The 22,147-nt window shown below is 45.6% G+C and overlaps 1 protein-coding gene across 6 annotated transcripts in view; it reads right to left on the bottom strand.

The window, feature by feature from the left end:
- The window catches only part of LOC146201136 (protein alan shepard-like), a 96,522-nt gene that overhangs the window by 28,403 nt on the left and 45,972 nt on the right, over positions 1–22,147 (bottom strand). For 4 of the 6 annotated variants that reach the window (XM_084595661.1, XM_084595659.1, XM_084595658.1 and 1 more), the window contains exons 5-8: positions 12,607–12,767; positions 8,959–9,020; positions 1,529–1,626; positions 479–516 (exon numbers count right to left, since the gene is read on the bottom strand). In XM_084595661.1, coding sequence (XP_084451787.1) covers positions 479–516; positions 1,529–1,626; positions 8,959–9,020; positions 12,607–12,767 — 359 coding nt within the window. The remainder of the gene's footprint in view (positions 1–478; positions 517–1,528; positions 1,627–8,958; positions 9,021–12,606; positions 12,768–22,147) is intronic. The other 2 variants (XM_084595660.1, XM_084595663.1) reach the window with 1 other exon arrangement.

Consider the following 22,147-nt stretch of genomic DNA (forward strand, 5'->3'; position numbering starts at 1 on the left):
TGCGGGTTGGTTCTGCCCCCTTTCGTGAATGCAGTCCAGTGTGCACTTCGGTATGCGCCCCTTTCAATCATTCTACAGCTCGTGGTACTTTTTCCTTGGTTTCGTTCTGGGAGAGCAATAAAATTTCGTAACGCTGAAAGTCCGCTAAATATAGAGAAGCTAAAGGCACATGGTATCCTATGGACATAAAGTTGTAAAAACAAAAACACTTTAACTGTATAATCACCGTTCTCAATGGTGCCTGACGAAGCAGTCAATCACTGTCAGCCCCTCATCCCTTAAATTCCCAGCGGCCCAGAAGGGCATCACATAAAGCTGGTACGGTGCTACACATCTTACACGACTACCCTGAGGACTGATGCTGGAGATTCGGGTAGTGCCTGTGGCAGATAACCCTAGAGGTCAACCTGAACCCTAGCCCGACAGAGTGACCGTCAGCCAATGGAACCAGGTAGAGAAGGCAACCCTGGGTACTCACCCGTTCTGTGAGAGGGCACCTTGCTCGTACGTCAGGGGCTGCACAGACAGGTCAGAGGTCACAAACCACACGCACACATTCACTCAACAAAAGTCAAATTTTAACACTCCTGGCTTCTCACGCCAGAAGTACAGCAACACCATGCACCACAATTCACTTTGCTCTACAGTCTGACAGGCTCATGCTCTTGTCCTATTTGAGCAGCTTAACCCTCCTCAATTATAAATGCACTGCTGAGATTTGACTCAGTCCGCAGAATGCCTCTGTGGATACAGTGACTGGTGTACCAGCTGAACACTGGCACCAGTTTTGTTGCCCCTAAACAGTTAGCAATAAAAATTCCTAGCTTGACCTCCCATGATGGTCCCTGCGTACACTAAAACAAAGTGCTCTGCATTAGTTTCACACAGCCCTTCTCAGAAAGTATGCCTTCCGCTTCTTCCCCAAAATGCTGGTACCGAAAACTGTGCACAATGACCAAGCCTTGTTAACAGGGCGCAGTGAATAACTTCGGCAATATGTTAGAGAACAGAACTGAAGGCGTGGCAGCTATGAAAGGAGGCTGTAGAAAGCCAATTTTTTTTTTAGTATTTTTAAACTCTGGAGCTGTCTAGAGAGTACAGTCAAAGCAGACGTGTTTTCTCCTTGTTCTGAGAAGCTCTCAACAAGGTGTGAGCACACATTTTACCGTGGAAGTAAAAATAATCATAAATAGAGCAAATGGAATCCTGTGCACTTCAACGGATGGTGGTAAAGCAGCTGCAAGAACTTATTAGCACTCACAGCAGTGCTACCAACACAAACACACATTTCAGTGAGGAGTGCGGTCTAATTTTCCTCACTGCTTCGAAAATTTCACGACCTTTCCTATGTTGAGCACTCTGCAGCCCACAGCCAAAGTATAGAGATGCCAAGATATCCAATCAAGCTCCGAAACTTCGATACAACACCCTACTGTGTTTGCAAAACAATCGGTGACCCAAAAAGAAAGCTGTCCAGGAGTGTGGCACAACGACGGTTTTCCTGCTCGCATTTATGTCAACAACTCACCTCGCCATCACGCCACATGCGATGCTCGTGGTTCTTGTATAGGGTGCGCTTCTTGTTGCCACCGTCTGCAAACTTCACCAGCAGTGGCTCCTTGGACCCTGTGGGAACACATATTTAAATCCTAGCAAATGCCAGCCACATAACTATGTTTAACTTGCACGCCAGGAGATACAGTGGAATGTGAACAATTCAGCACTTGGCCAGTAGCATAGTGAAGCCAGCCAGGAGCTTTTCACTCGGCCACGCAAAAATTTTCCAACAAAGAGGCAATATTTTCAGCCCAAAAACTTGTGGTAATAGGAGAGATATGTAGGCAAGCCTTTAGGCCCCTTTACTCTGTGGCACTCTTAATATCGTAATAGATCTGCTACTATATTAAATGAGTTCTGCGTCTGTTTAGCAGGACAAATGCATATACAGCAGCTAATGGACTTAACGCATTATGAAAGGTTTCTTGATGAATCTTGCAGGGACTTTTAATGGACCTGAATAAAGTGCTTCAGTTGGCCAGGGCACTCTCTATTCAAAGCAGAATTGTGCACAGGCTCATGCCGGCCCGAAAATCCGTATCCGGCCCACGGGCCGGGCCGGGCTCGAGCCGCCTTGAAGCCCTCTCGCCTAGGCTCTGGCCGGGCCAGGGCAAAGGTATATTTATCTCGGGCGGGCCGCACACCCCCATCACGAACACGGGCAACTTTTGCGAAAGCGCGAATGCGGCCACAGTGCGATAAGCATTTAGAATCCACAGTATTTACGACACTCTCACTACACGAGAGCTTCCAAAACCTTTCCCAGCGTCGATCCACCTTTCCTCCTCGCCTCCTCACCGCGAATGGATCTTTGGCAGCTGTCAGTGACTGAGCAGAGGGGCTGCTCGTAGGCTAGTTCAGAGTTTTGCATCTCCACTTGGGTAACACTGGCACTGATGTTTAGGTATCCGTTTCAAGATTCGCACTATACGCTGTCGCCTATCAAACTTCTCTGTTGTAACACTCCTGCCTAGACATGGCCTCGTTTGAAGCGGAACATAGCTCAAAGACTTCTCAAAGACATAGCTCAACGCTTCTGCGGTGCAAGTTTCCTCTTGCTTCTCTGGTTGCGAAAAGTTCCTTTGAAAGGCACACGGTGAGCCAGGCGAGCTCACTGAGTATAAGGCAACAAAATCAACCCCTTCTTTAGGTTTAGAGCTAGTGCACTTTCAGAGACGCAAACAAATTGCCTACCGAAAACTTGCTTTCTTATCAAAGAGCCTTTTAATTATTCCAGCCACTAGTTATAGCACCGAAACAAAACTTCAGCACTACTAGGTTCATGCAAATGCCTCAATTCAATGCATGACTTGTTTTTGCACAATACGTTAATTCTACGTATGTGCTGTGCCTTTATATATTCACCAAATTTGTTATTTCAAACATGAGAACTCGAGATTTCAAGACCTTGGATAAAGTTATCATCCGGAAACTATTCACTTCTGTATCATCGCTTCAACTGCAATTATAGCGTGATGGGCTGGGCCGGGCAGGGTTCAGGCACTTTCAAAGCTGCGCCGGGCCGGGCTCGTCTCTGTAGCGTCGGGCCCGGGCCGGGCTCGGGCTAAAAATTTCGGCTCGTGCACACCTCTAATTCAAAGGGCCAATGTGGTGGAAGGCAAAGGGGTGGGGTACAAGGTGCCTGGCCATCCACAGTATGGTCTGGTTGGTGTAGGCGGTAGCACTCACTGAGATATTTGACATCTTTCAAAAGCATCTCCCTATGAGCCAGTTAAATTGCCGTACGACTCCTGGCGCTTTGCCAAAAGAGCACTTGTTACCAAAGTTTTTTCACACACTGTGAGTACAGCCGTGAGAGAAAAAGGTTAGCACAAGTGAAAGACCGCTGGGAAGGCAGAGTGACAATGCATGGCAATGCAGTGGACAAACACACCAGTAATGAGTGCCAGGCAACTTCCCTTCTTCAGTCCCAAGAGGGGGAGGGGTGAGGAGGCTCATTAGACTTTCATTTTGAGTATAGATCTGCCCTCATACGTAACTGATGAAGCTGGAGACTGCATGTTCTTCATTTGTTTGCTTGGCAGTTACTTTAGTGAACAACTCGCTTCACCACGAGAAAGACTGAATAGACTGAATACTTACCTGAATTAGTGCGGTTTACTGTCCAAGTGATAAAACAAGCAAATAAAGCCTGAAATATCACGCATCATAGTTGGAATGGGGATAAGAGACTTTGTGAATTAGATGAGCCCCCTCCGAATTTCATCAGAAGGAAGGAAGACGTTCCATGCATTGCTGGTGGCCACATTTATTTTGTAATTGGCCGGACAGCGCTCTCGTTAATTTTGTAAGTCCACTTTCCCAACTAAGTGACTTCACACGAATTAGTAGCACTAATAATAAATCCCATGCATATGTCGAGCTTCTGTAACACTGCGTAAAATCTATGCCTACTTTTGTTCACATATGTTCTGTCCAACAAGGTACCAAGGACAGCAAAACAGTAATAAAAACGAAGCCATTACAGCTCACGGTGACCGAGACATGAAAAAAGCCATGTGCACAGTTTTACCGAGCCGCAGCTTCAATGCTGGGGCAGTGGCATGCCTGACAGAAGATTGCATCCTGCTGCACTGCCCTGTGCTGCTAACATGGGAATGGCCGTATCAGAAGATTTGCGAGCCACAGCTCTGGGTGGTGAGATAACTCCACCGTGATCGTCGGTTTCTTGTGCTGATCTTTTTTAGCTCCAGACTGCACACCTACCCCTTAGACCTGCCTAGGTGCCCACAACACTGAACACTTGATGAAAGCGTTGTCTTCCAAGTCATGAACAATAAAATGCTACCACCTTGCTTTTTAACTAACGCTTGTGAGTGGATACAACAGCTGCATAATTAGACACCGCTTTTAAGTGCCACTTTGAATGCTGGGTCCAATCATGTCGTGACTTCTGCCTCGCCTTCAAGACTGTTGACATGCTAGGCACAATAATGAAGCCCATGGCAACATCCACTTTCTGCGCTCGCTCTTGACTGTCCTAAATGTCTTCATTTTATTTGTAAGTAGAAATAGTTTGTAGCCCTGCAGTGGCATTTTGCGTGACAGCATCAATGGACTCTCGCAAGGGCGCGCGGCATGAAGAGGGGATGGTTCGATCACGTTCCAGTCACGTCTGTCAGCCATAGTGCTAGTTTTGTTGCTGTCTCTAGATGGTAGCACACGAACAGACGGGCAATTTTAAACATACTTCTGTAGTGGGTGATTCAAACGACCGAAACATTGCATTTCTTAGTTTTTCCGGCTACTTTACACACCTCTAGCCATATGAGTGAAAAAAAAAAAAAAAAAAAAAACTGCTTCGGTTTAACTGATCGAGTACCAAATTTAGGATTCTTTGTTTTGTTGACCAGATAGAACTATACTACAGAAATGAAGCGTCGACCAACGAAACCGATTCCACTTCGTTTTATTGAATATAACTCAATATATCCATGCTCATTATAACGAGGTTTGACTGTAGTTACTTGAATCATTGTGCATGCTCTGGAAGCTTTGCAGCGTCAAACCCAGCAGAATTGTCTGATCTGACAAAGCATTCCATTTCCTCACTGCAAGTCAGTGTCACCCTTTTACTATATCTTTACTGCTTCCATCTGATGGCCATAGAGAGACATGGTTCTCCACAACTACATCCACTCAAATGTTCTTGACAAATGTAGTTCCCGCGCATGCGACCGTCACAGTGCTTAGGCCCAGATGTATATAAAAAGTGTGCAAGAAAACTTTTCGTCTCCGAAATCTCAGTTCCCGAAACCTTCCTGGCATGAATGGTGCCCTTGGACAGCACTTGACTTTTTGGGAAATTCATATAAACTAGGCCAGTGGACCACTTGTAAGGAACATGGAATGCTTCAGCATGATTCCCCCCCCAACCTCACCCACAAAATGGACTTACACAGCATGAAATGAGTCATTTGCAAGAGTGCTTCAAAAGCTAGACACCAAGAATTTTCATTACCCTGCACAGAGAATGAACACTGTGGAAGCCAAAGCACCAGCATCAATGAGCATCTGCAAAAGACTGCGATCGAATTTGACAAGCAATGACACTTCCACACACCCCCAATTAATAATGAGAAGAATGAGTATAATTAGGTGCCATGGCATCAATTCTGGGCTGCCTACCTCTACAGCCACAAAGCCAGAATCTGATAGCAGAGGTGTGTGATTACAGAAATGTTCTAGTACGAATCAAATATGAATGTGGGCAAAAAAACTTCTTTGAATATTAAATACCTGGTAAGTAAAAAAAAAAAAAAAAAAAGAGAGGGAAATTAAAAAAATAGCCAACATCATTTATGTTACTTATTCCAGAAATAAAACTAAACTACAATCCCACAGAACTGTATACTTGACTGAAAAATTCAGCATAAATTTGACTCAGAATTTTGTGCACTCGTCCTCTGTAGAGGAAGAGCCTGCATGAAACTGGGTGGAGCTGTCATATCAATGCTGAATACAGTAAAGTGTTATTAAATCAGTCTTCAAGGAACCGCAGAAAATGTCCATTAAGGGGGGACGAGGGTCTTAAAACTAACTTTTTTATTTATGGCTAGAATCTCACGAAACTTTGCACGCAGATGTGGTGTTCTCTCCCGATTTCAAAAATGTAATTATAATTGAGCTGGTGGTCTTAAAAAAGTTATCTAACAAAGTCCAGAGCATAATTAGTGAATTTCTTACGCAGCTTTAATGAACTTTCTCATTGCATTTTGTTGCTTTTAATTACATAGATTGATAGCCAATGTCTCCCCATACCCGATGACATCCTTCGTTTTCCTCAAAGAGGCACGTCATCCTCACATATTATGTTGAGAGTAAAAGGCTGCATTATTTGACACGAACTCATTAAGCTAATCTCAAATTGACATTTATCCATTGCCTAAACTAAAGAATTAAAAATGTCATCGGGTACTTCATTTCTCTCTGAAGAAAATGGTACCAAAGTTATTTAAGTGAACTAAAAAGAAGTTATCAAAACCATGCGTAAGACTGTAGAGATCGACCAAAAATATGAAACAGAAAACGGCATTTGAAGTTTGACCACATATTATAACTTGAACAATCAGTAGCCACACTGTGATATTTCTCACCAAAAATGTCATGCTCTTCCCATTTCCAAAACTGTCTTTGGATTTTGAATATGTCAACTAAAACTGAAGCTATCACCATTACCCATGGCCAAGGTAGTGTATGCTATAAAGAAATCAGCAAAATTTTTTGACGTGCAATATTATTTTAATGGCAATTTGCAAAAATCTCGATAGAGGGATGTAAGTGTTGGATCACCCCCTGACCTTTTCAATATGACTGCAGTGATGCTAAATTTGTCATTGTCACTCGGCGACAATGTAGAGAAAAAGCACAGTAAGGCTGAGTGCAGTGTCCAGAAACAGCACTGAGAAAAACGTATTTGCATTTTGAGACAACCTTTAACTTTTGCTACACTGCAGCTATGGTAATATAAATGGAATCGTTGTGAGGCTTTGTTCTTTATGAGAAAGGGTATATACTAAACATATAACAGTACCCTCCCCAAATACTGGTAAAAGATTGCCACAAAGTCTAAATATATTGCCACTAGAACCAGCGCGAGAAGCTTCATTTACCACTTCATATGCCTGTGGCAGTGCCCTTCAAGGCAAACAAATACTCAAAATTACGATAAAATGGTCTTGCAATATCAATAAACTTGCACAAAGTTTAAGGCTAAAACACAGCGGCATACTAGAATGACCTAATAAATTGGCTAATGTTCCAGAATGAAACTTTGCTACTTTGCTGTACAGCGCATGTAGGGCTGCATACAGGGTCCCTTGCTATAGCTAAAGCTCGAACTTTCACACCCCTTGAGCGCAGCGACGCGATTACTTAGGCAATCGGCAAAAAAAAAAAAAAAAAACTAAATCGTCCGCGGAAGAGGAACGCGGGCAACGGCGCGATGTCAGGCTCACCTGTCGTCTGAAGCGACGCGATAAAAAAGCAACGAAGTGGTAGCGTCGGTGGGGACCATGAGCATCAGCTGAACAGTTAAATCTACTGATGCTATCTTTGATGCCCCTGAACCGCTCGCAAACGATTATATGCCGCCGGACGGGCTGCAGCTAGGTCGAGAACACGTCGCGCGACCCTGGCAGTGCGCCGCTGTACTCGTTCTTCGACGCGCACTCGCTAGGCGCTTCTGTTTTCAATACACTCCTGATACGGCTACGTCCACCGAGCTATGTCTAAAGACCAGCACCGGCTGCGGGAACGACTGATACGATCGCGAAAGCGCATGATAAACAAACGAAGTAGCAGCCGCGACGAAGAACATTAAAAAAAACAAAAAAAAAAAAAAAAAAATGGCAAGTCAGTCGCGCTGGCCAATGGGAAGCGCGAGACAAGGGGTCGCTTCGCGAGCACGCGCTCCGGCCAATCAGCAGACCGGAAACGGCTTTCAGAAAACCCACGACAGTGGTCGTTCCGTTTGAGCGACGTCATTTGGAGATGCCGCAAAATGCACACAAAAAAACAAGCTTCAAAACAAATCCAAGATGGCGGCGGCCAGCCGGCTGCTTCACCCGCGGTGCGCGCGGGAAGTTCGAACAATTTTCACCCCTTTTTGGCCATTTCGAGGCTCCCGTGGCGTTTTAAGTGTCCATTTTACCGTATTTCCCGACCGAATTCAGAGTTGATATTTTGAAGGCTAGTGCTCAAATGTACAAACATTCCGAAAATGCATTTTTCTCAAAATCAACTTTTCGCTCACTTTTGACCAGTTTAAGACTCGCGTCCCCCCTTAAATAGACCTGAAAAAGCTGCCAAAATTCGTTTGCATCACAGAAATTTTATCTGATGAACATCTGCACGATGGCTGTGTGCATATGAGATGAAGTCCAAGTGAGAACATCATTCTTTCCCGGTCTCATCAAGTGGTTCGCTTTGCACACACTGTTAAGAAGGTCTTCTTTGCAAAATGGCCTCATCTAGTTTTGTGAAGAGGTGCGTCCTCTTTTGTGAAGTGGACTTCCCAGCACTGCAAGTCTACGCAGTCAGGCAATACAGTGAAGCGTGCAAATATGCAAAAATTCCGAATATCATTTTCTTGAATATTGCCAGGGCATCTCCACTGCCCCAGAAGGAAAAATGTTGCAGACCAGTGGGAGGGTTCTCAAAAAGTGCCCCTTCACTTCACCTGAACAGGGGAGCTTCAGCCACTGCTGCATTGTGTCACAGACACACAAGCCAAGCCCTAAATCACGACCCTCCCAATGCAGAAAATTTCCCGTTGCTACACACCGAGCGATTGCGGCAGTGCACCAACACTCATTGCAGTCCCTGCGTACTCACCTCAGCAAACCACAATAATGAAGGGGGGAAAATGAAAGCACTCACCGGCAAGCACCTTCCCATTGAAGGTGGCAATAATTTGTTCGCATTTTTCCTTGGATTCCATCCTACAACAAAAGAAAAAAGAAGAGAGACATGTAACAGGCAATGAAAAATACCATCACCTCATTGTACTCTATTCTTTTTTTCAGCGAGCACAAAGAGAATACACCTGCATACGCTTTGATTTACATTTTCCGATGCACTTCTCTTTTTCAAAACGAATGATTATTAAGACGCACTTGGTATCTCATTAAAGCAAGAATAATAACCAGCTTGGCTGGTCATTTTCATTTGCACTTCTGAATTGGATGTGCCAGGTATTTGTTCAGGTATTTGAAAAAAAAATAAAATAAAGAACCATAATGAAGTCTGCACCAACTTGATCAAAGCACCGAAAAGGTTACTCATCAATTTTTACTTGTTGCCCTTTTCTGCCATTATGGTGCCATTATTTGTCCTCGGAGCAACTGATGTGATGAGCAAATGATGACGCCTTTTACTGCACTGAACACTTGAGCAAGACAGAAAACAAAGCCAAGGGCAGGGACAAGAGATGGCAGCAACGCTAGTGTGACACGTCCACTTGGACCTCCTCAAAAGTAGTCCAAAATGACAGCCAGAAAACGCGGCAGAAGGCAAAAGTGCCAGCTTTGTCTGCAATTCAGACAATCACTCCACTGTTCTAACTGCTTTCAGGGCACCCCTTAAGTCCAGCAAATCAATCAGCACCACTGCAATGCTACCTAAAAGTCATTCATGACTTGCAAGTTTTATTAAACTCCAAGCTAATACCGTATTTACTCGCATAATGCTCGCACTCGTGTAATGCTCGCACCCCCAACATTGGGCGTCAAAAATTTGAATTTTTTTTCCTCGCATAATCATCGCACCACCAATATTTCCACCGCGAGAGCTGTCTGCTGCAGTAACAAGCACCATCTTTGGAGCGCTACTGAACCTAGCTGTCCTCATTGTGTGCACGTGCTACCAGGTGGCAATAGTGTGCTCGGGTAGATCATCATCATCATAGGTTATGCTCTTTTTTTTTTTTACCTCCATGATGCTCGCAGTCGTCGCCATTTTGCGAGGCGTCTCTGTGTCTCGTCATTGTTCCTTCGTTTCGTCCGTGTTCCTTGCTTTGTTCCACCGTCTACCGTGTTCTTGGTGCCGCATTGCGATGGGGCAGTACGCAAGTTATACAGCTGCTTTCAAGTTGAAAACTTTCGAGTATGAGCTACAGAATAGCAACCGCGCTACCAACAGGCACTTCGGTCGTCAACGATTTCTGCGTAGTCTGCTCTGGAGACTGCGATTGCAGTGTCAAAACGGACTCGGGTCAAGCCTCTGATCAAGAGTAGAACTGTATGGACTGCTGTGAGCATTGTACCACGGAACACGGGGAGTGATGAGACTGCGTGCGGCAAATAAAGTGCTTTAGCAATTTGTGCTTTTGGCGACCCTGTACATTTATAACTAGGGTAAGTTCTGCTTGAAAGTAATGTTTTGGTTATATTTACAATAGTTGGCCTAAGAATCACGATTCAGACCTATTTAAATTTGCTTTTAGCGCTCCAAAACATTTGCTCGGAAATTTTCCCCGCATAATTATCGCACCCCCCAACTTAGCATCAATTTTCTGTGAAAAAGTGTGAGCATTATGCGAGTAAATATGGTAGTTTCTTTATTTTTCTTTTTTTAGCAACATAAGGTACGAAGCTCTATGACAGGCTCAGATTCATAAATATAATTCATAATACAGTTCACTGCAAACTAGAAAAATGGTACACACATCATCAGTGGATATGAACGGTGCGGTTTGCGCATGTTTCGCGATTAATGAAACCAGGCGTCATTATACGGCACAGTTCAAGTGAAGTTACTGCTGTTGCGAACGAGACTGGGAACAGCCTGGAGGCAGCCAGACGCTTCCATGTTTCAAAGGTGAACGTGCACAGGTGGCTGTGAAATGCCAACAGTTTGGCAGCGTGTTGAAGTTTGCGGAAAGCCTTTACGAGACCACAACGCGGGCGTCATGCAGAGCTCGAGGAAGATTTGGCTAAGCATGTGAATGAGCTCAGGAACAGGTGTGTCGCCGTCAAGACGATACAGATGAAAGTCAGACAACAGGCCCGTGAGCGTGGGATTAGTCGCACAACTTTCAAAGCAAGCAAAGGCTGGCTGAAGTGTTTTATGAACCGCGCGAGATTCTTGCTCCACCGCCGGACTTCAGTGTGTTTAAGGCTTCCGGAAAAATTTGAAGAGAAGTTAGTTTCGCGACGCTGACACAGCTACAGATTGGGACAAATAGGCAACGCTGATCAAACACTGATGCATTTTGACATGCCGGTCAACTACAATGTCCAAAAGTTGGCTTTAAAGCTTTAAAGATGTGAAAGTTTGGATGACGGTAAATGAGAAGCTACGGGTGATCGTAATGTTAGCTTGTACTGCAGACGGTAGAAGGCTTTCCCCCTAGATTATCTTCAACCAGACGACCATTGCCGAAAAAAGAAAACTTTCCTGTTGGTGTGGTCATCTGCTGTAATGAAAAAGGGTGGATGACTGTGGACATGCTCAACGACTGGCTCCGCACCGTTTAGTTCTGCTGGCCAGGAGCGCTGCTGAGGCCATGTTCGATGCTGGTTGTGGGTGCGTTCAGGGGGCACACCGATGACGCTAGCACAGCTTCAATGGCAGACAACAAGTGCGACATCGTCGTCCTTTAGATGTCTGTCTGAACAAGCCTTTCAGGGACGTTTGTAAATATTACTGTGAGCGGATGGAGCAAGGGGGACCCGCGCTGGCGCCTACTGGGAGGTTGAAGCGAGCATCATCGTCCCAGCTCGCGCGGTGGATCCTGGACGCTTGGCACAATTCCTTGAAGAAATGGCTGTCCACGCATTCAACAAATGCGGAATTTCTGACAACCTCAAAGGCACGGAGGGTCACATGTTGTGGGAAGATAGCGAAAAAGAGGCCAGCAGCAGCAGTGACAGCGAGTGATGTTTGCTGCATTTGTTTGTTGCAATAAAACAGAAAAGACATTTTTTTTTTCCCGATAGGTAGTAGTCTTACATTCTCGGCCGTCTTATATTCGCATGATTACGGTACTACAAATTCATGATGTCATTTCAATAAAACAACATTAAGAATCATAAACAATACTACACAGCTTGTAGGGAAATGAAGAAAGCATAGTGGAAGGCCACCAAGCAGGAAATACCACTCTGTAACCAGGTGGGGAAAAAAACGAACACCTAAATGAGTCACTAATGAACATGTATTTCATAATTGTTATGCGGCATCTACCTTGTTGATGCATATGTTGTCAATGTCTACCTCAACACGCCCTTTAAATTTTGGCTGTGAAATTTATGTGTACAACGGCTCACTAAACAGCCTGAACTAACCCACGCTGCACCAAGCATGGAATGCTAGGAGTGGTAGAGCAAGATGGATTGCTGCAGCCAGGGGTGTCTCCCCGAAAAGCTTTAGGTGCACACTCATTGAAAAAGCTCTGGCAGCAATGCCATGTGAGCGGGGCCAGGTTCGTGGCGAACAAATGTCAGCATTTTGCAACTGTTGCCATCTTCTGATTATCCCGCGTTAGAAGAACATTCCCAGGCCTTTGGCTTAGAATCGAGTGGGTACCTGGCAAATCCAACACCCCGTGACTGGGCGCTGTTGTCCCTGAGGATGCGAGTGGAGATGACGGAGCCGTGTGCCTGCAGCAGCTGCTCCAGGTCCTGCTCCACCATGTACAGCGGCAGGTTGGCCATGTACAGATTGGTTGGGTCCTGCTCCTGCTGCTGCTTGGATGGAGGAAGAAAGAAAAAGAGAGAGGGGGCATTATCACACCCACCCACTGTGCTGTGTGGTATACAGGCTTAAACTAAGGCCATTTCACGTGTCACATATGTGACAAGAAGCTAAAGGTATGAAATAGCACCAAACAAAGGTTGAAGGAGAGCCTCAGTTCGCAGGTCAAGCCAACATTTCAACATGGGGACTTGTCTTTGTCTGGGCCCAGACAAAAACAAGCCCCCTTGTCGAAACGCTCTTGTCGGAAGTTTAAATATAGGCACTTTAACTGGTTTAAGAGCTTTACTTCTTTTAAGAATGGAACAGCAGAGGAAATATTAACAGGTGAACCTCGTCCTTGGAATAAGCTAGGATGGAATAGGATGTGTTTATCCAAGAATTATGGGAAGTATTTTCTTTCTCTCAGTTTCCCAAGCTTTGTGCATGAATATAAATTGTTAATTATTAGAGACTTTTAGTATAGCGTATGGACGCTTTTGTATAATAAACGCCAGCAAATTATGGGACGCTACTCCGTGTGTTGCTTCGGCGCTTTTAGTTGGCCGTACGAAAGCGCAAACGCAAACTACGGTGGAGACATCTAGATTTAAAATAAAAAAACACATTCAGGCTTTTTTTTTTTACTTCCAAGCCAAAACTAGCCAAGTCGCATCGGGATTTTGGCCATTTTCGTTGCTGCGGCAGCTTCGTTGTACTCCCCAACGTTGGTATTCTCATGTTGAATACTTTTACCTTGTATTGCCATCATGGTGAGTACCGGCCTCCTTTCAGCCACGTACTGCCAAGCATATTTTTACGGATACACACGTGTAAGCAGTCAAGCAAAGGCGATCCGCTTTATGGCATTGCCATGCCAACAAAGCAACGCTACTCATCAGGCTTAGGGACTGCGCTGCCGCCATTCGAAATAATAAACAAAGCAAATTGTTCACTGAATATTTGAGCTGAATGCTATATGCGGCAAAGCGAAGACCCCGTGTGCCGTTTATAGGCGGCAGCGCACCCAAAAACGCGGTAACGAAGACAAATTCACTCTGAAGCGGGCGGCCTGGACGCCGCCATCTTGTCAACGCTAATCTCCCATCGTACATGAGGGCTGGGCACGATAAACTCAAGTTTCGGCGTACGCTGGCCAATCATACGAAAGAGCTCGGTCCTGGGTATCGTATAGCGCATGCGCAGTGCGCGTCACAATATTTTTGGCGTGCGCTATTCCTCTGCGTGTGTCTGTGTACGCTATACTAAAAGTCTCTATTGTCAGCTCTGCTCCATGCAGCTCGCATATTGGTCTCTTGTTTTCGTAAGAATAAAACTGTGTGTAAGGTGTGTGTGTGTTCCAATGCACAGGCAACATAAAATAACGCCAATGAAACCCTCTTCGTATAAGCATGATCCCTGTAGATAAGTTTTACTAGGCATTTTTCTCTCAGGTTGAGGTGTATTAACCTCAAGCAATCTTTATTTAGGGATGCTTTGGTGTCTTCTTGAGCAGCACACAATCTGCTCTCTCATTTCCTCTAACTCTGACACAGCTAGGAACCCAGCAAATTTTTACATTGCTTCCCTGTGTTGTGGCCTTTGCTGTGTTGCGAAGTATGTCACCGATTAGTGGTGAACTGCATTTCGAGGGTGGAGTGCTGCGAGTACACTTAGAGAATCGGTAAAAACAATTGTTCATATTCTCCTTCATTATTTTTTCTACTGCCAGAGAGATTGCATAACACTGGAAATTGATGCATACTGTGGTTGCTTTCTCCCATTTGTTTTGTATCATTGCACTTCCAACACAATCCGGTGATTCTGACCCATCTGTGTAAAATGCCGAGTAATCCTTGTATACTTTTCAACCAGTGTGCTAAATGTTCTGGAATTATGTGTTCATGCGGTGAATGTTTCTTGTGAAATTGTGTTAGTGTAAAGAGTACAGACACCTAATTTTTTTTTTGCTTATTTTATTCTTTGTAACAATGCATAAGACAAACTGTACAAGGATCACCATGTGATTTTCGCCTCTGACCACTAAATGATCTACAATTGAAATTTTTTTTTTCTAACTTGTTTCAGTTGTAACAGCAGAGTGATGGCTGTCACACTAAGGTGAAACCTAGGTTGCACGAGGGATGAAAAACTATGATATAATCACTTCTTTGTAGTCCTTTGTAGTCTTAATTAAGTGCAATGAAAAAAGATTACGAATGAACTCTTTCGCTACCGCGCCATAGGCCATCAGACATATATGTCCGACGATTTGAAAATGCCGCCAAACAAAAATTGAAGCCAGTTTTCACGGACAAGCTGCGCCATCTAGTTTGTTTTTCTGCAACTAACTCGTTTTCAGTTTTGTTTTCTGCATTTCTAACGTGAGGGGGCGCCGCGAAAGCTGAAACTTTGACAGGGCATAGGAGCGTCGGTCCGCGACCATGATGTCCGTTTCGCTCCGCGATCGCCAAAAGCAGAAGCCAAAACCGAGCACGTCTGCTGCTTTTGATGCCGCTTTTTGCGATGAGAGCAGCAGTGATGAGTCTGAGAATGACGTACAAACGTCAGATTTCAGCTCGGACAGCGACACTTCGTCTCAGAGGCCACGCCCCCATTCCACCCATAGAGCCCATTCGCCACCAACCGAAAAAAATGGAGAAAAGGAGGAACTGCAAGCTCTGCTATCAGAAAACAAAAGCAGAACTCAGAACAAATGTTATGTGCAGCACATGCCAGATATACCTCTGCTTCACTTCCTCACGTGACTGCTTCTCAGAGTGGCACAGCTCTCATGACCCTTGACTTGAAAGGCCATGAAAAGTGTAGTGATTTTTTCACAAAGCTGAGACTTGCAGGAATGACAGCTACGAACATGTGCAGCAGTTTGTATATTTCAGTTTTTTTCCTATCAAGTTTCGGCTCAGTGTCGCCGCTTATTTGTGTTTTGCTTGTCTTCTTTTTTTTGTGTTCTCATCATATATAGAAAATAAACTTTCAAAATCTATTGGACACGCAACTCTGGAAATTGTTTTATTCAAAAGTGTAAATAATAAGCTACAATTTGGTACATTGCGATGCGCAATCCATTGGGCGTTTCTTGAAGAAATAATTTTTGTTTCCAGACACCCAAAATCGGCCATTTTTCCGCGGTAGAGAAAGAGTTAAGCAGCAGTGATTGCACCGCAGATTATTTATCCCTCCCGTGACCTAACCTAACTATGGCATCATAACCACTGCTCGGCTGTTGAAACTAACTGAAACTGACGAAAAAAAATTCAATTCTAGATTATTTGCGGCCAGAGCCGAAAACCACGGGTGATGCAAACAAAATGCAACAAAAATGTGGTGTCTATGCTCCTTGAAGTCGCATGCAGAGAGCAGCAGTACCAAGGTGGATCAGTTCTCCCTGCAATAGCTGGCAAAGTTGGTTTGTGAGGTTTAACGTCCCAAAGAGACTCGGGCTATGAGAGACGGCGTAGTGGACGACTTTGCAAATTTTGACCACCTGAAGTTGTTTAATGTGCACTGACATGGCACACAGCACACGGGCACCTTGCCTTTAGCCTCCATCGTAAAGCTGCCGCTGAGGCAGGGATTCGATCCCGCGTCCTTGGGAACAGTAGTCGAGCGCCGTAGCCAAATGCGCCACCTCGGCGGAAGCGTCAAGGAAAATGTCTGACTGACTGGGGTTTACTGCTGAGGAGTGTTCCAGATGAGCATTTTGTAACTATAGAGGAAAAAGTTGTTCCAGTAGCAAACTGATTCATAGAATGAATGAGCATGTATGTGAGCATCTTCTGTGTGCCAGCGGTGGTTTATTAGTTTCTACGCATAGACTGCTTAAGGGTGACATCCTGTGCGGATGTTTCACCTTGCTGAATCATAAGCTATACAACCAGTCTAAGCAAGATAATAGCAAATGTGTAAAAGGCATGCCAGATGTATTGTATCAGTCGCGCATGCGCTCTGGCCGTTATCATGCAGCCGATTGTAGGCTATACAGTCGAACCCGGCTATATCGAACCCGGATATTTCGAATTTTAGTTATATCGAACTCACGGAATATCCCCTTGAAAATCCCATGTAAAAGTATAGGAAAGCTGCGTCGTATATCGAACTCAATTTCACCTGTCGTTCAATATATCGAACTCCACACCACGCATTGGACGGTGCGCCTTCCCCAAAGACTACTGCATCACCCTCGGCCGTTTGCCGCGTGATGTTGTCAAGCCACGCGCGGAAGGAATAAGAAGGCACAGTTCAGCAACAGCAGGTCTAGGACAGCACCGCGCCCTTTCCCCAAAGGCGCCCGCATCTGCGGTGATTGCTGCCGCCGCGCACCAGTGCGTGACGTTTGCAAGCCACGTGTGTGAAGGAACAAGAGGGAACCAGAGCAGCCGTGGTGTTCGGGAGAGGGAAAAACACAATAGAGCTAAGCGCAAGGGTGTGCCCACTCCTCTGCTGAGCTTTATCTTTGCCCTTCCACTCTTTCCCGGTCTTCGTTCACAGCAGCACGCACTACGCATGTGCGGACAAGCCAGCTCAACCCGTGGCAGAGGCTTTCTCCAGTGTGTGTTGTGAACGCTCTGCGCCGCAGCTGACGTGCGATGCGCGCCCACGGCGCGCCTTGTGTCGTCGTGCTGCACGTGCGCGGCTGCGAACGCAAAAGCGGCAGATCTTTCTTAATTTATTTTTTTTTGCGGTATTCGTTTATCATTGCCGTCGTGCTGAACGTGGAGCGCAGCGTATGCTATTGACGGCTGCGGACGTCAAGAAGCTACAATCCTTTTTTTTTTCTCTTGCGAGAGTCATCCTTACTTATGCTGAACATGTGGCACAGCGTAAGCCATGGCGGCTGCGAACATTAAGAAGCGGCAGGCTTTTTTTTTTGCGAGAGTCGTCCATTACATTTATGAATCAACAAAAATTCCATGTGGTCAGCTGCAATCATAACACCGACTTTTAGCATTGTTTTCTTCAAATGGCATTTGCAGCTATCACGCTTCCAATGATTTTGTGGCAGTGGACAACGCCCACCCCAAGCGTGGCGTGATAAATCAAACCAGGGACTCTCTCCCTGCCACCGCAGGATCTATCAAAAGTATAGACAAAAGATAAAAACGCCGTGACATATCACTGTATACCATTTTGGCGCGCTACCAATAAATGAGCTGTGAATGCGACGGTCGAAACGGAGGAACGTGCCTCCAAACGCTTTTTTTTCCTTTTTCTTTTTTTAATTCTCGGGTGCAATAGTAGGGGGTGGGTTCATTAAGCGACTGGGTTGATTACGCAAAAAATATAGTATCATTTTTCACGATCGTAAGCGAAGTCTCAAGCCGATTTCTGTATATCGAATTATAGATTTATCAAACTATTTCGCGATCCCCCTCGAGTTCGATATATCCAGGTTCGACTGTATATACCAGCAGCCATCTGGAATAAAGGCTCTTCTTGTTGCTTCCAAGCTGTGTGTTCATTGTTGGACGCCGGAACATGGTGTCAGAAGTGGGATGGCATTCACGTATGCAGTAGCGCACTGATCTAAGCGTCACTGTGCACTGCACAATGAATTTAGTGAAGCCACAGCAGCCGCTGGAGTTGTCCGGTAGCACCGCGAAGAACTGGAGCCTCTTCAAGCAGCGGTTCGAGCTGTTCTTGCAGGCCACGGAGTCGACGAAAGAACCACGGAAGGAAGGAGCCAAAACTGCACTGCTGCTCCCCGTAGCCGGGGAAGACGTCCTAGAAGTATTCAACAACTTTTTGTTTTCGGAGAACGAAAGCAAGGAAGATTATCAAACTGTTACAAAGAAGTTCAAGGAATACTGCAAAGAGCAGCAAAACGAAGTGTACGAGCAGTATGTCTTTCGTTCAAAAACGCACGCTGAAGGCAAACCCTTCGAACGCTTTTCACGGGACTTGAACTTGAAGAGACTTGCACGAAGCTGCAATTCTGGAACCTTGAGTGACTCCATGGTCAGGGACCAGGTTGTCTTTGGCACAAATAATCTGAAATTGCGCGAAAAGATGCTGAAAGTTAAGGACCTTACTTTAGCTGAGGGCGGAGGAAATTTGCAAGGCTGAAGAGGTACGCGCCGAACAAAACAATACATGGACTCAAGCGGAGAAGCAAGTAGCACGAATTGAAGTGCGCCAGCAAGGCAACTTTTCAGCCCGTGAACAGTGTGCAGAATGTTCAGAGCAGGACGAGGCTCAACGAGAACAGGAAGTTGCTCGGATAAAAACACACTGGCAGTTCAAATGCTCCAAGTGCAACCGCTTCCACAAATGCGGCAGATGCCCAGCGTTCGGCAAAACATGCTTCCGGTGCCGTGGCGCTAACCATTTTTCGGCCTGCTGCAAAAACGTGTCTCAAGTAAGCGAAGTACGCGACGAGCAGGAAGGTTTTGAAATACTCGACGTCAGCTTAGGCAACAGAGCTGATTGGGTCATTCACGCGAGAGTGGCTTCCCAAGTAGTGTCTCTGAAAGTAGACACAGGCTTGCAAGCAAATTTATTGCCTCATTCCGTTTTTCAAAGGCTCAAAGCGAAGTCTGGGTTAAGAGCAAGCCCCTCTGTCCTCCGCTCATACACCGGTGACGTTATAAAGCACATCGGCGTGGCTATGCTCCAAGTGGTTGTGAACGACCAAAGTGGGTACTTCGACTTCTTCCCTGTAAAAAAGGGCAACCAGGCCATATTGGAACTGTCTGCAAGTGAAGCGTTAGGTCTGTTGTCGCGTTCTGTGAACACTGTGCACACAAACAGCACTGAACAAGTGGTTAAGGAATTTCCCGGGTTGTTTCAGGGCATAGGCTGTCTAGCACGCCCTTACCATATGGTTCTGTGCGAGGATGCAACACCGGTAGTCCAGCTGGTGCGACAGGTGCCCTTGGCATTGCTAGAGTCCCTGCGAGAAGAGCTGGATCGGATGAAGCGGGTGAAGCATTGCTAGAGTCCCTGGTCAAAGTCAGCGAACCCACTGATTGGGTGAATCCGTTTGTTGCAGCAAGAAAAAAGGATGCATCGATGCACATTCGGGGTTTCACCAAATCCCCTTAGATGAATCTACATCAAAGGTATGCACAATCGGAACACTCTTTGGGCGCTACCGTTTCTTGCGACTTCCCTTTGGCATTGCTTCGGCGCCTGAGGTTTTCCAGAGAACTATGAATGAAATATTCGACCAGGCTCCAGGAGTCCAAATCTATGTCGATGACATATTGATATGGGGGAGCACAAGGGAAGAGCACGATACTCACCCCCGCATAGCCTTGCAACTAGCCAAAAAGGCCGGCCTGACGCTCAATGCGGCGAAATGCAAATTCGGCATCACAGAAATTGACTGTTTGGGTGACGTCATAAATAAAGACAGAATAAGACCTAACCCCGCACTGACCACACCATTAGGTGAAATGCCTCAGCCAAAGGACAAAGCCGGCGTTCACAAAATGCTCGGGGTAGTGAACTACTTCGGGAAATATATACCGCATCTACTAAGCCTCATTAAAAAAGACGCCCTTTTTGAATGGTCTGAAAACCACTGTAAAGAATGGCAAGCTGTCCGTGACGCACTGAGCGGTCCGCCTTTGCTAGCCATTTTCGGTCCTGCTAAAGAGACCAAGGTCGTTACTGATGCTTCGAAAAATGGGATTGGTTCTGCCCTTCTTCAGAACTACGGTGGTAGTTGGCGGCCAGTCGCCTATGCGTCACGCACAATGACAGAGGCAGAACAAACATACGTGCAAATCGAGAAAGAAGCAATGGCCATTACTTTCGGCTGTGAAAAATTTTTTTCATTTCGTTTACGGCCACAAGTTCACCATCGAAACAGACCACAGACTGTTGACAGCAATTGCTTTGAAAGCCATTGGTGACATGCCACCAAGACTGCAACGATTTTTCCTGCGCTTGCTAAGATACGATTACGTTCTTCACTTTGTTCCAGGCAAGCAGCTGTTCCTGGCCGATATGCTTTCAAGATCGTCACCAGCTGTTCCAAGTGAACGTGATGACTTCACTGATTACGTCGACGTTCATGCAGTGAGAGTGACTTCAAAACTGGCAAGCAAGAAAATGTTTGATCGACTGGCAGAAGCGACAGTCTCTGATCCAGACTAGCAGACAGTGTTGCAGCAACTAAGGAATGGAGAAGAAATTAAAGGCTGGATGAAACCTTTTGGTCCTGAGTTATCAGAAGTTAAGGGTATTATTATGAAGGGGACAAAGGTCGTCATTCCGAAGAATATGAGAGCTGAAATACTGGGTCGCATTCATGAAGGTCACTTAGGCATAAATAAGTGCAAAGCGAGAGCCCGTCGCTTGGTATTCTGGCCGAGACTGAATATGGGCATTGAAACCATGGTGAAGACCTGCTCTGTTTGTCAAAAATACGCATACAAACAAGAAACCGAACCAGTGGCGCTTAGACCGATCCCAGACCATGCCTGGTTCAGGGTGGGTGTTGACATCTTTATGTACGGCAGAAACTCCTACCTGTGCGTGTTCAATGCGTTTTCAAACTTCCCTGAAGTCGACATGCACTGTCATTGCTAAGCTTAGCTCAATTTTTGCACGGTATGGAATTCTGTTGGAAGTCTGCGCCGACAACGGTCCTCAGTTTTCATCACATGAATTCGCTTTATTCGCCTCTAGATACGAGTTCAAGCATGTAACGTCCAGTCCGCGATTCCCACGGTCCAATGGTCTCGCCGAGAAGGGAGTCCAAATTGTCAAAAGAATAATGAGGAAGACTAGCGAACTCAATGAGGACTTCTGGTTGGGCCTTCTCGGTTATCGCTCGACTCCACTAGCCGAAGGCCGGTCCCCTGGAGAGCTTCTTCAAGGCAGAAAGTTAAGCACTCGGCTACCAGACTTCGCGTCATGCTCCAGTCTACAGAAGTCCCGATGCCAACCAGGCCAGCAAAGGCCCTCCACAGGGAAAAATCTGCCCGAACTAAAAAAAGATGCAGTTGTTACAGTACCAGGGAATGCATGGGACTGCAAGACTCGAGTCATAGGCCTGGTGGCACCAAGGTCCTATCGCGTCCTTACAGAGGACAACAAAGTGCTTCGATGCAACCGACAACATCTTCTAGTCACACGTGAGCCATTCCGAAGCGACTTAAGGGGGGACACTGGTCTTAAAACTATTTTCGTTATTTACCAATCAAAATTGATGCAACTTGGTGGGTTTGTGTAGTTTTTGTGCAGATTCCAAAACTGCAATTATTTATTTTGTGATCCAATTATTTCATGAGATAATTACACCAATTAGTCTAGTTCTTACAAGAACAATTGCAAAATGATCACTGAAGAAAAACTTCAGGTGAACACATTGCTGGACACTAGAAAGAATGAGGAGCACAATGTTGCAAGCAGTTTTTTGATT

Source organism: Amblyomma maculatum, chromosome 2 (genome assembly GCF_055883805.1).
Source record: "Amblyomma maculatum isolate TAMU_Amacu chromosome 2, ASM5588380v1, whole genome shotgun sequence".
Lineage (NCBI taxonomy): Eukaryota > Metazoa > Arthropoda > Arachnida > Ixodida > Ixodidae > Amblyomma > Amblyomma maculatum.